This window comes from Carassius carassius, chromosome 17, assembly GCF_963082965.1.
Source record: "Carassius carassius chromosome 17, fCarCar2.1, whole genome shotgun sequence".
Lineage (NCBI taxonomy): Eukaryota > Metazoa > Chordata > Actinopteri > Cypriniformes > Cyprinidae > Carassius > Carassius carassius.
The window spans coordinates 22,810,339-22,823,540 of NC_081771.1; the positions used below are offsets into that span (position 1 = coordinate 22,810,339).

A 13,202-nucleotide genomic window follows, 5' to 3' on the forward strand; every position below is an offset into this window, starting at 1 on the left:
TTATTGTTCGTTAATTTAGCCACTATATTGAATAAATACCTGGGGTTATGTTTGTTTTCTTCTAAAAGATAAGAAAAGTAATCGGATCTAGCAGTTTTTAATGCTTTTCTGTAGGATAGGTTACTTTCCCGCCAAGCAATACGAAATACCTCTAGATTTGTTTTCCTCCAGCTGCTCTCTTTAGGGTGCGAGTATGCTTATTATACTATGGTGTCATACTGGTTTCATTAACCTTCCTTAAGCGTAAAGGAGCAACTGTATTTAAAGTGCTGGAAAAGAGAGAGTCCATAGTTTCTGTTACATCATCAAGTTGTTCTGAGGTTTTGGATATGCTAAGGAATTTGGATACATCAGGAAGATAACTTAAAAAGCAGTCTTTTGTGGTAGAAGTGATGGTTCTTCCATACTTGTAACAAGAAGTAGAATTTACAACTTTGGCTATATGAAGTTTACACAAAACTAAATAGTGATCTGAGATATCATCACTTGGCTGCGTAATTTCAACACTATCAACATCAATTCCATGTGACAGTATTAAATCTAGAGTATGATTTCGACAATGAGTAGGTCCTGAAACGTGTTGTCTAACCCCAATAGAGTTCAAAATGTTTATAAATGCTGCTCGCATGTATAAGTAAATCTACAAAAGTAAACCAATGACCAAACCAACCAGGAGTGAACAATGTACAGTTTGTACATTGTACAGGTGATACTAGAGTTGTTCCGATTCCGATACTAGTATCGGAAATATCACCGATACCACAACAAATTCTGGCATCGGCATTGGCGAGTACATGAACCCATATACCGATCCAAAACCATTTTCATAAACAAGACCTAGTTATGACTGCTAGCTTTGCCTAACCGCTGCATGGTTCTTCTTCGCTGCTCAGAATGCATTGCAAACACAGGAAGTTGTGCTGTGTTGCCACAAGCAACCCCTGTTTAGAGCAGCGAAGAAGAAATGAATACGCGTTAGCAGCACTAATCTCTATATGACTGGATCGCTCATCGCGTTCTAAACTGCCAACAGACAGTGAAGCAGCTTCTATGTGTGTCACTATATGAGGACACGAACGTATAAACCGTCACTTCATGAGAATTTACCGTTTCATTTATGAAAACTCTTATATCATAAACACAGACACTCAAAAATCTTCATGGCAACCCATCAAAATAAATGTTCGGTTTAACGTGAGTAAATTGACAATATATTAAGCTACTGTTGTAGCCTACAGTAGATTTAGCTATGTCTCTATGTAGTAATAATAATGCGTCTTTATTAATAATAATAATTATGCCTAAACGGTTGCTTGTTTTTTACTTGTTTTGTTGTAAAGAGATTATCTGATTAATATATATATTTTTTTTACTCCTAGACTTATTTGTTGCAGTTTTTTATACAGTTATATTGTAAAACTAAAATACCTTTTTTAGTTTGCGGTGTTAGATTTTTGGCTGCATTTTAAGTTCTTTTTCGCTTAAGAAAATAAATAATATTACTGTCAAATTTGTGTCAGATAATAAAAATACGATAATAAATACAGTAGTTTGCCATGTATTTGTTCATGTTTTATTAAGGGATAAGTCTGAAGCACACCATAAAAAATTTCTAGCAATTTACACAGGGCTAGTAGTATATGTAGCTGTATATACAGATACACACCCAGGTATCGGATCAGTACTCGGTATTGGCCGATACCCTGAGCCGAGGTATCGGAATCAGTATCGGGAAGAGAAAAAGGGTATCGGAACATCTCTAGGTGATACTAACCGTGTTTCCACTGTCGAGCTTAAACCGGGCGTGCTAGTGCATGCCAGCACACTCGCGTTTCCTCTGTCACTTCCGGGGCTTGATCGTGCCTCGCTAGGGCTTCCTCGGGGCCAACGGCCAGGGTTTTTTGGCCCGACAAAAACCTTGGGCCAAAGCGGGCCAGCTGGGGCTAGAGGAGGGGTTATGAACAAAGGCAGAGTTTCTCCGCGTCCGGAGAGCGTCAGCACAGCTGATCATTTCAGAAACATAACTCAAGCATTAAAGACTTTTAAAAATAAGTCTTAAGGGGGAGAGTTCATAAGAGTTAAAAAATCACTCTTACTCAGCAGCGAGTGCTTGAAATGATGTGGACTATAATCACTAAACAAGGCAGAAATATTTATAAGCGATGTAAAAGACTGTGCACACTAAACATTAGTAAACATGGTAAATGCAACCAGGAGAAATCAGACGTCAGCTTATTATTCTCTATCACAATTGTGTATTTATTTAGTAACATATTTTATGTCATAAGTCTCATCTCAAGAGTTTAGCTCCGCATATGTCATCAAAATTATAATAATGATTTTTGCTCGGGAGCTTTTATAAAAATAGAGAGCGTCTGCACTACGGATCATTTCAGAAAGCTAAAAGCTAAAACACCAGCATTAAAAACTTTTTTAAATAAGTTGATCTCAAAACTCACTTTCATTCAGCAGCGAGTGTTTGAAATAACGCAATCCAATGTGGATTATAAAACCATACAAGGCAGAAATATTTATAAGCGATTGTAAAAGACTATGCACAGTAGACATTAACATTACCATAGTAAACATGGTAAATATGACCGCTTGAAGAAATCAGACGTCAGCTTCTTATTCTCTATCACAATCGTGTATTTATTTAGTAACTTATAGTGTTTGGAATAACGGCGTTTAAAAGAGCGGCGTTAGGTAACGACTTTATTACTCTAACTAATTACTTTTCCTGTCGTTACAATGCCGTTAACATTACTGGACGTCAAATGCGGTGCGTTACTATGCATTGATTGAATAAACTGTATAATCCGAACGCAACCCTGGCTCAAACAGCGAATGAGGAGGTGGGTTAATAACGAGATAAGCGATTATGATTGGCTAAGGCAGAGTCATGTGTTTACACACTGTTTTTACACACATGCCAGCACACGCACCAGCGGCCCCACACACACACACACACACACAAGCAACAGCTTCGCAGCAGCAGCAGAGATGGCGAGGAGCAATACGATGAAAAGTTGGCATTTTTTTGAAGGTGGAGATATAAGCACTAGCCTACTTCAAATTCATTGTGGTCAAAGGCAAGAACGTACATGTAATATGTACATTATGTCCAGGAGCGAAGACTTTGTCGACATCCGTTGTAAGCAACTCTAATTTAATGAAGCATCTCACAACGACACACGCATCTAATAAGCTAGTGGCCAAAAACACTTTTCTTAAAAAGATAATACTTGAAATGCAGGATAAAACTCTTGCTGTCTGTTGACGTTCAATAAATATCGAAAGTTATGTACGAACACCTGTCTGTTCTACTCATTTCAACTGACTTGTTAAAACTGATAAAAAAATAAAAATTCTTTGACATATAGCAACTTTTATTTTTTTTAAACAGTAACGCAAATAATTACTTTCCCTGGTAACGAGTTACTTTTATTATAGAGTAAGTCAGTTACTAACTCAGTTACTTTTTGGAACAAGTAGTGAGTAAATATAACTAATTACTTTTTTAAGTAACGTTCCCAACAGTGCTTATATTATCTGCCATAAGTCTCGTCTCGAGAATTTAGCTCCACGTTGCCTATCATAAAAATATAATAATGTTTTTGTTCGGGAGCTTTCATAAAAATAGAGATATTATCATTTATTCTAAATGCAATGGCTACAAATAAACAGAAACAGACTCGACTGAATAATCAGGCTATTATCAAGCGTTAAAAATGAATAAATACAATAGAAATAAGTGTATGTATGTGTGATTAATTTTGAGTCCTGATAAATTAATTCATTATGATGTATCACTTATTCTTTAGTAAAACATCGATGCTTTTGAATTTGAATATTTAACAAAGCATGCAAACAAACGGCCGCTTTTATAATGTTCATGTGTGAACGCGCATGTTCCAGTGATTTATTTCTTATTATTTTTCCGATAACTTCTCTTTGTTGGTGAAATTATGAGGTTGCAAAATGTTGTTCTGAGAGGCGTGTTTTAGTGACGCGCAGCAGTGCTTCAGGCCCTGACTGTGGAAACCCTGCGCTATTCTGGCCTCGGTGCTACTGGCCCGAGGCTATTAGCCCCTTCCGGCCTGCTTTAAGCCCTGGCTCGCACTGGCCCGACAGTGGAAATGCGGCTACTGAATGTCTGTCCCAGCCACTGCTATGCTCTGTAGCAGTGTACCTTAAGTGCATCTTTTTAAACCAGGAAAAATATTTAAAGGGGTCATATGATGCTGCTAAAAAGAACAATTTTATTTTCCATATAATGCACATTATTGTTTCTCCTCTATGCCCCACCTTCTGAAACATGTCGATTTTTACGAGGTTCATTGGTCTGAAAAAGGGAGCTGTACTCTGATTGATTTTTTTTTCTTTTCAGCAGACAAGATTATAATGATATAACTAATTTTATAGAATTAACTTAAGTTAATGAATTTCACTGGAAATATAAATTTTTTATATAATTGAACTATATTTCTTTAGCCAATTATTAAAGGGTTAGTTCACCCAATAATCAAAATTATGTAATTAATAACTCACCCTCATGTCGTTCCAAACCCGTGAGACCAAACTCCAAACTCCGTTATCTTCGGAACACAGTTTAAGATATATTAGACTTAGTACGAGAGCTCTTAGTCCCTCCATTGAAACTGTTTGAGTACATGAATTACTCCGGGATATTGGTTTGTTTTAATTTGGAGGGAGTGTCAGCCACATTAAAAAAGTTAATGGAGATGTGAAACATTTTAAACGATTCAGTTCGATTTGGTGAACTGGTTCAAGAAAATCCGGTTACATCGAATGATTCGTTCGTGAACCAGATATCACTACACTGCAGAGCTTTGAACTCTCTCACAACATACCCGGGAGAGAAGACAATGATGAATAAAGTCGTAGTTTTTGCTATTTTTGGACCAAAATGTATTTTCAATGCTTCAAAAAATTCTAACTGACCCTCTGATGTCACATGGACTACTTTGATGATGTTTTTCTTACCTTTCTGGACATGGACAGTATACCGTACACACAGTTTCAATGGAGAGACTGAGAGCTCTCGGACTAAATCTAAAATATCTTGTAAAAATTCCAGTCAGCATAATCAAAGTATGATTTGCATGTTGACCATTTACAGTACGCTATTATTTACAAAAGCATTCAGAACGTTAAGTAAAGAGATCGAAATCAAAGGAAAAGATGAATATGAACGAATATAATATAAAAATATAACCAATAATTATAGGACAATAATAATATACAAATATTACAGGGAAAAGACGATCAAATAACAGACTCACAAGACAATGATCAAATATTTTTCTTGTAGGCCTATTTTATATTATGCACTTTATGTAACTTTTATTCATGATAAACTTCACTGGAATGCTGACGTTCGCTACAGCCCTGTAGCCAAGGCCTATGGTTAATATAATAATTAAATAATTAAATAATTTCTATTATAAATAATATAATAATCTCTTAATTCAAAATACAACATTAATGAATCCAACTCTGAAAATCCTCTGTTGGTATGGTCTTGCAGGGTTGTTTATGCATGAAACTCGTGGCCACGACATAATATCACGTTCCCAAGAGTTATTATGTCGTGGTGGTCATCTGGTGCTACATGGTGCTACAGAGGTAACTTTAGATAGCAGCTAAAATGAACACCATTTGTGTAAACTGTACCACACCACTGATCTATAATAAAGAGTGTACCAGACCCAATTTCTTTAATTAAGCTTAACCACATTAAATTAAAATGTGTCATTTAAACGACATAACATCCCTCATTATGACCGAGTGGAAAAAAAGAATATGTATGCTGTAGCAATGCCTTACCGTAATAGCCCATATATAGCGGACAAAGCATTACAGACTTCTGCTCTATGAAGTGAGCACACGCTTTCGACGTGCCATTTTGAAAACACTAAGAGAGCGCACGTTTCTTTCGCCTATTTGGATACTTCAAAAGACGTTTACACCGCCAGTTTGGTTGACCTGTTTACACGTTCAAAACGTGCGTTTTGTCTGACTCAAAACGAAGTCTTGGACGGCCATTTCTATTATGATAAACGCACATCAAAAACGCGTGTTTTTGGCAACTCCAAAGCTCACGCGTTTTTACTGCAAATCACACGTCGAGGACGCACGTTTTTCTGACACGCGTTTTCCGCAATCCCAAAGCGCACGCTAAGAACGTGCGTTTTTATGGTAAATCACGTGTCAAGGACGCACGTTTTTTTTTACTGTAAAATCGCACGCTTTTGACGTGTCAATGTGCAATCAGACGCCCGAGCAGGCGTTTGTGACCACTTTGGCTTGCCATACGCGCGAGAATATAACTGAGCATTAGAAAACAGGCTGCGTGAGTGCTGCGTGAACGGCTCGTCCGTGACGCGGGATTCGCGCCACGTGGGGCAGAGAGTAGCGAGCATGAGAAGCATTCTGTGTCAGAGAGCTGCACTGGTCCGATTTTGTAAATCCGCACCCGCCCGCGTGCTTAAAACCGCATCCGACCCGTTTTCCGACAGCAGCACTAATTAAAATCCGCACCCGACCCGACCCGCTTAAAATAGAACCGACACCCGACCCGCACCCGAAATCAAATCAGTTAAGCCAATCACATTAGACACACTTTTTTCGAATTTTATTGCCAGGTCATACAGAAGTTTTGGAAAACTCTTTTTAAAAGATATTCGTTTTTTATACATTTTATCTTAATTTTGATCAATGTTTTATCAATCAATTGCCCGTATTTAATTAATAAGAAGCAAATATATAGCAGACAATGTAATAACCTTAGTGTAATTGACAGAATTACTAAAAAATATTTTGCTACCTAAAAGTTAAATATTTTTTGTGTCACGCATGCATGCATGTCTATTTCCCTCTTATTAAATATAAACGCATGTGGACTGATATTTTTCCAATGTCTGGACTTCTTTATTAATGGAGTAGGCTATATAAACAGACGTTTCAATATATTGGTATTAAATGCATTTTCTGAGAATTTATATTTCACGTTTTTACTGCAAATGTCGAAATACGTGCTCTTTGGTCCATCAGTGATTGAGTCACTGATCACATTAGAATAAAATATCTCATAATAAAATACACAAATTGACTGATTTATGAATGTATATGCATAGTTCTCATCAGTCGGAAATACAGATAAATGCTTTCATTTGTTGTATTTTTGATCCTGAAAGAAAACAGAACAACAAAAGAGCGAATCATACCGCCGTCTGAGGTTGTGCTTCAAGTCGAACGGTTCACAGCTGAGCATCGCGAGAGGCGGATCTGCGCCAGAGCGCACATGTGAATGAGCTGCACAAAGTCTTTTTCAGATGCAATAAAAAAAATAAAATAAAAACCCTGGATAGCCCATATTCACAAATGTGTTAGCTATGGAATGAAATATCTGAAATTCCGATTGTCAAATACATTCAAGTGGAAGTGTATTGTTGTTTAAAAACCTTTATAACGATCGCGTTAGTTGAGCTGTATGCGCAATATAATTTTATGACACAAATTTTGGAATAGGCTTAAATCAAACACATTTTAATTCAGATTCTGTATATATATAAACGGAAAACAAAAACAACGAAAAAAAAAACTGCTGGCTGATCTTTTACGTCTGTTAACTAATGACTCATGCAGCCGTTCGCGCGATTGTGATTTTTTTTAAAGTGGAACGTAGGCCTATTTTTTACGTTTGCACGTGACTGTTTTGAACCCATGTTTAGGCCCGTGTTTCCCTTGTGTCCGACCCGACCCGTACCCGTATCCGACACAGTTGGATATTTTTCACCCGTTTCAGCCAAATTTGCAGGTCGGTACCCGAACCCGTGCTGGACTCTAGGCTGTGTGTGCGGTCTTCTGAATTGGGAATAGCGAACATGCATTAAGAGATGCTCTTGATATGTATTGTGATGCAACTCTTGTAAATTATCTTTTTTTTCATTGTCTGTCTTTTCAAAGTTTAAGTTACATACCGTTTTTCTTTAGTTTTAATTTGCCTAACTATTGACCTGACCCTGTAGACGCCATAATCCCACTCTGTATCTCTCCTGCTTTTCGTGTTTTTTATATATATATAGAGCAGAGCTGATTGGGGAGAATGGAGGTGCCCTCACTCTATTGGTATGTAAGACTGTCATTCAAGGCTGACAGTCCTGCATATAGTGATGGGAAGTTCGATTCTTTTCTGCGAACCGGTTCTTTTGGACGGTTCGATTCAATTAACCGATTGAAAAAAACGGTCCAGCAGCTCTTTTTTTACGCTCTATGTAATGACGTCATTGGCAAGTCAGTAATCATAACTTTAGTCCATTAAAAACCTCATAATCATGAAAAGTTTACATTTGAGTTTTGCAACAACGCACCCAAATACAGTAACAGCAATAATGTGCATACAAGGATTTAAGTCTTGAAGATATAAAGTAAATAAATTAGGTGTCATCAGCGCAGAAACCATGATCCACTTACTATACATAATCCATTGCGATGTATTTTTTATTAAATTAATTTACGTTTCGCCAGATTGCCCTTCATCCAGGCCCTCGGTTTACCCGCGCTCATAACATTAGCACAGAATCAGTTCAGAATCAATCACCAAAACAATCAGTTCGGTTCAGACGCTCGGTGTGTCAGTCTGCTTCACGCTGAATCACACATGCGCAGTATCATCAGCTCCTCGGCTCTCGAATCGGACGCGTCACTTTTTCAGTGTACTGATGATCCGAAAACCGATGCAACCGGTTCTTGACTCGAGAACGAGAATCACTCTAACCGGCACGTGCTGCAGTTCAGTTTCATCAGCTGCTCTACTCGTGTTCATGTTCTGTTTACTACAAACTCAATTTGTGAATGTGTCATCATTAACTATATATACAGTACAGATATTTCATAAATAATCCCTTATTCCTATTAAACATAGAGTCTTAATTATTGTCCAACTTCCCTGAAAACCCCTTTGGCCTATACATTATCTACAATATACAGATTAGAAACATTCATCTTTAAAAAAAATAATAAATAAATAAAAAAAATAAAAAGTATAGTTATTTTATTACACTTTCCGATGTTTAACAAAATACTTAAAAAATTACACGCATGCACAGTATCATCAGTTCATCGGTTCTCAAATCGGACGCGTCCAAAAGAAACGGTTTTCGGTTCTGTGTACTGGTGATCCGAAAACCGCTGCAACCGGTTCTTGACTCGAGAACGAGAATCAGCACATCGGTTCTCAAATCGGACGCGTCCGACAGAAACGATTCTCGGTTTAGTGTACTGGTGATCCAAAAACCGATGCAACCGATTCTTGACTCGAGAACGAGAACTGCTCCAGCAGTGGGCGTGTTCATTCGTCAAAACATTACTTTTTTCCCCACAATTACCAGATTTCAATTACTAGGACTTATTTTCATGTGGTTCCTTGCAATACTATGCTATGACCTGAAAATGCTTTTTCCATAGTTCATGATTTGTAAACTGATCAATTTTGATATTTGCAACACCTATATAACCAGCCCATATGTATGGCTTTCCTGACATGGTAAACTTGCTCTGTAGCTCTCCTGGTGCAGTGTTGCACGTACTATGCAGATCCAAGAGCTCAAAGCCTGTAGAAGGTTTAACCTTCTGGAGAAAATTGAATGCAACGCAATATCATTTTGCTAAAATGTACAAAGGCATGTTTTATTCTTGACACTAAACCCACATCTATAATAGAGAAAAAAATATATTGCTTACAGTGACTTTTGTAGACTTGTCACAGTAAAATGAGCCCAGAGCAATGTATTTACTGTTTTGCAGAATCTTAGCCAGAGTCATGTAATTCCAGTGATCCTGGGTTGTGACATTTTATAAACATCCCAACATGTTAAACTTCCTCAAGACTTAATTTATTTTTGAAGTTTTATGAAGTTTTTTTTTTTATTTAAACAATTCTCTCTCTTTCTGTTTGTCATAGATTTAGCTGATGTATCTGACTGTTTTGTGTGGATGCATGTCGCCCCTGCAGATCAAACCCTGGTAAGAAAATTTGTCAACAGTGTCTCTGTTTTGCTCTTTCTCTGATTACTGTAAATGAAAAGTTAATTTGTAATTTTTATGTTGTGACAAGCTGTGACATGACAAATGTGGCATCATTTCTTGAGTTGTTATTGGGATATTATGTTGTTTTAATAACATTTACACTGATGTTTAAATAATTGGGGTTGTTATAATGTAATTATTATTTTTTTGACTGTTTTTGTTGTTGATTTTTTTTTCTTCTTCTTTCTCTCTTTGCTCTCAGAATAGTTGACATGCCACCTGGGATGGTGTGTGTGTTCTCTTCTCTTTTCTCTATACTGTGTTGCTGCATGGTCACCGAAAGCTCTGCTTCTTCTAACCATCACCCCACTTTCAACGACACCTACTTTGAGCACCTGGCATTGCATCCTGACCCTTAATTGGGTCAGGTCTATTTAGGCGCCGTGATCGGCTTTACCAGCTTTCTTCTGATCTTCAGCTTGAGGCAGAGGAAGAGACGGGGCCTGTGATAGACAGCCGTGAATGCCTGCCGCCAATAAGTGACACAAACTGCCCACAGGCAAAATGGAATAACCACAACAAGCTACTTCTCGTGGATCCTTATAGTCAGGAGCTCATCAGCTGTGGAAGTGTTTATCAAGGAATATGTCGGAAACGAAGTTTGGATGCAGTGGGAAAAGTGCTTTTCTCTGCAGAGAGGCCTGTAGATACGCAGTATGAGGCAGCTAATGACCCCAATGTCTCTACAGTAGGACTTGTGGCACTCACAAGTGGCCGTGGGAAACAACAGCGAGTACTTTTTGTGGGGCGAGGTTACACCAACAGCCAATATCTACTCGAAACTTAGTTATGGAGCCTGTTTTCTCATATGAAGAAACTTCAAAGTTAGCGGTGGCTGGGAGGCTTTCTGAGTATGACCACCATTTTGTAACATCATTTACCCATCGCTCATATGTCTACTTCATGTTCTATCGGAGCGACTTACAGTCACCATCAAGAGAGTATCGCACATATGTTTCCCGTATGTGTTTGGATGATGCTGCATATTATTCATATGTAGAAGTTCCGTTAAGTTGCCGTTCAGCTGGAGGAAAGAATTATAACCTCCTAAAAGCTCTACATGTAGGCTTACCAAAGTTAGGTAAGGCTATGGGTATAGAAAGCCCAACTGCTATGGAACAAGAGGTCCTGTTGGGGGTGTTTTCGAGCCATTTCGGCTCCTCCAGTCGGCCAAATGAAGAATCCGCAATATGTGTGTTTTCACTTGAGGAAGTGGATAAACATATCAATGCTACAAGAGATCTGTGCTACACTGAAATGGGTCGTGCAGATGGAAAAGAGGTTGCATACATTGAGTATGCAGTCAAATCAAACTGTGCCAATCTTCCAGGGGTGAGTTTGAAAACTGAACTAGTAAGTGTACTGCTTCAGACAACTGGTGTGAACAGATTTGTAGTCCCACTGTTACAACATTAGAAGCATTTTAGAGCTATATAGTCATTGACGTGGTGTGATAAGTTCTCTTTATCAGGTTAGACAAACACAGTCTCACAATTAGATACCTTATCTTCCCCTATCACAACTTGGTCAGAGGAAAACCATTTTACTACCAGGTGTAAGCGCAATGTGTCTCACCTGACCCCTGTGATTCATGAAACAGATATTAATCCCGGGTACAAACTGAGACTACTTTCTCCAGTAGAAAATATCTATGAGGTTAAATTATGTTTGTAAATGAGGTTGTAGTTGAAGGTGTGATCCTGAATCTATCAACATTGTGCCCCTGACCATAGGAGTTAACCTCTTTAGGGGAAGCAAAAATATAATTGAACATGGCTTCATTCTATGTTGACATCAAATTCCACCACCCCAGTTCTGTAGCTATATATAAATATTCTAAACTGGTTTGGAGAGGGTAGCTGACATACAGTTATTAAAAACTTAAGAAGTTTAAGAGTAAGAACACAGCGATAAAAGAAAAGTGATAAAGGCAACAAGATAAAAGGAACAAAAGAAAAATGGCAGTATGGTTTAAAAGGTCAAAGAACCTTTACTTGAATGCTACTGTTCAAAAGTGTGGGATCAGTTTGTGAAAAAGGGGGATATTTAATTCATATATATGTAATTATATTTACTGTGATTGTAGCAAAGTTTGTAGATGGGGGGGGGGGGGGGGTGGGGGGGGGGCTGCACCCGGTGAACATTCAAACAATTTAATAATTAAGTAAAGAAACACAAAATTAAAGTAAAGCAGCAGCCCTTCGCAGATGACTGCTGCATAACACATAAGAAAAAGCACAACAAAAGTCCAGGCCTGATCCTCTCTAGTCTTACACTGTTACTACTTTTATACTTCCGGAACTCCTCTCTGGGACTCGAGACCAGTGAGTGTCACAGGTGTCACTCATTACCATTAAATTCCACCGGCCTTGCTCCACTCCCACGGCTCTTGGCCCCGCCCCACTCGCTCACTCCACAGTGATGAATTAAAATGTACAATTTACAATTTGCAAAATATCATATTTATGTTGACTTTATACCTTAAAAGATTTGTCTGCTTTAGAACACTATTTCAGTTATAAAGCTTTGTTTTAATATTTGACTTTTTTCTCTCTACAGAACACTTTGGATGCTTACCCATGTGGCTCTGATCACACTCCTAGTCCAATGGCAAGCCGGGTGCTTGTGGAAGCTGAACCAATATTTGACAGTCCATCTGTCCGTCTCACTGCTGTAGCTGTGAGTGTAAGTCAGGAACACACTATTGCCTTTCTAGGAGACTCCCAAGGAAATTTACACAAGGTATAGAAACTTTCAAGGAATGGGTTTTTTCTTGGTTCTTTTCTGAGGTAAAAATACTTCAGAAAACGTTTTTGTTGGATTTACATTAGGCCGGTTATTTTGGAGGTTTCACAGAATTCCAGAATCACATGGAACTGGTGTTGAATCACATTGAAACCCACAATCTGGTGTTAATGTCATAATTACAAATGGTCTTTCACAGGTGCATTTGATTCCAATTTCAATAATATACAGAACCTGTGGCTGAAAATGTCATCAGTATTTTATGCAATTGCAAGATACTTGTATTGTATGTCAATATCCTGAACTGAGTGAAAGTTTGCTTAGAGCAGTGTTACACTAATATT

At 38.0% G+C, this 13,202-nt stretch overlaps 1 protein-coding gene across 1 annotated transcript; it reads left to right on the plus strand.

The window, feature by feature from the left end:
- Positions 1-10,885: 10,885 nt before the first annotated feature.
- LOC132091062 (plexin-B1-like) lies at positions 10,886-12,861 on the plus strand. Its single transcript, XM_059497826.1, has 2 exons — positions 10,886-11,445; positions 12,673-12,861. Exons 1-2 carry the CDS (start codon positions 10,903-10,905, stop codon positions 12,859-12,861), a joined length of 732 nt encoding a protein of 243 aa, XP_059353809.1. The 5' UTR covers positions 10,886-10,902.
- The last annotated feature ends 341 nt before the right edge of the window (positions 12,862-13,202 follow it).

Excerpts from the sequence above, each read along its gene's own strand:
- LOC132091062 (XM_059497826.1), top strand. The coding sequence starts at position 10,903 with ATGGAGCCTGTTTTCTCATATGAAGAAACTTCAAAGTTAGCGGTGGCT. Across the intron at positions 11,446-12,672 it reads ACTGTGCCAATCTTCCAGGG|AACACTTTGGATGCTTACCC; the intron begins GTGAGTTTGAAA and ends TTCTCTCTACAG.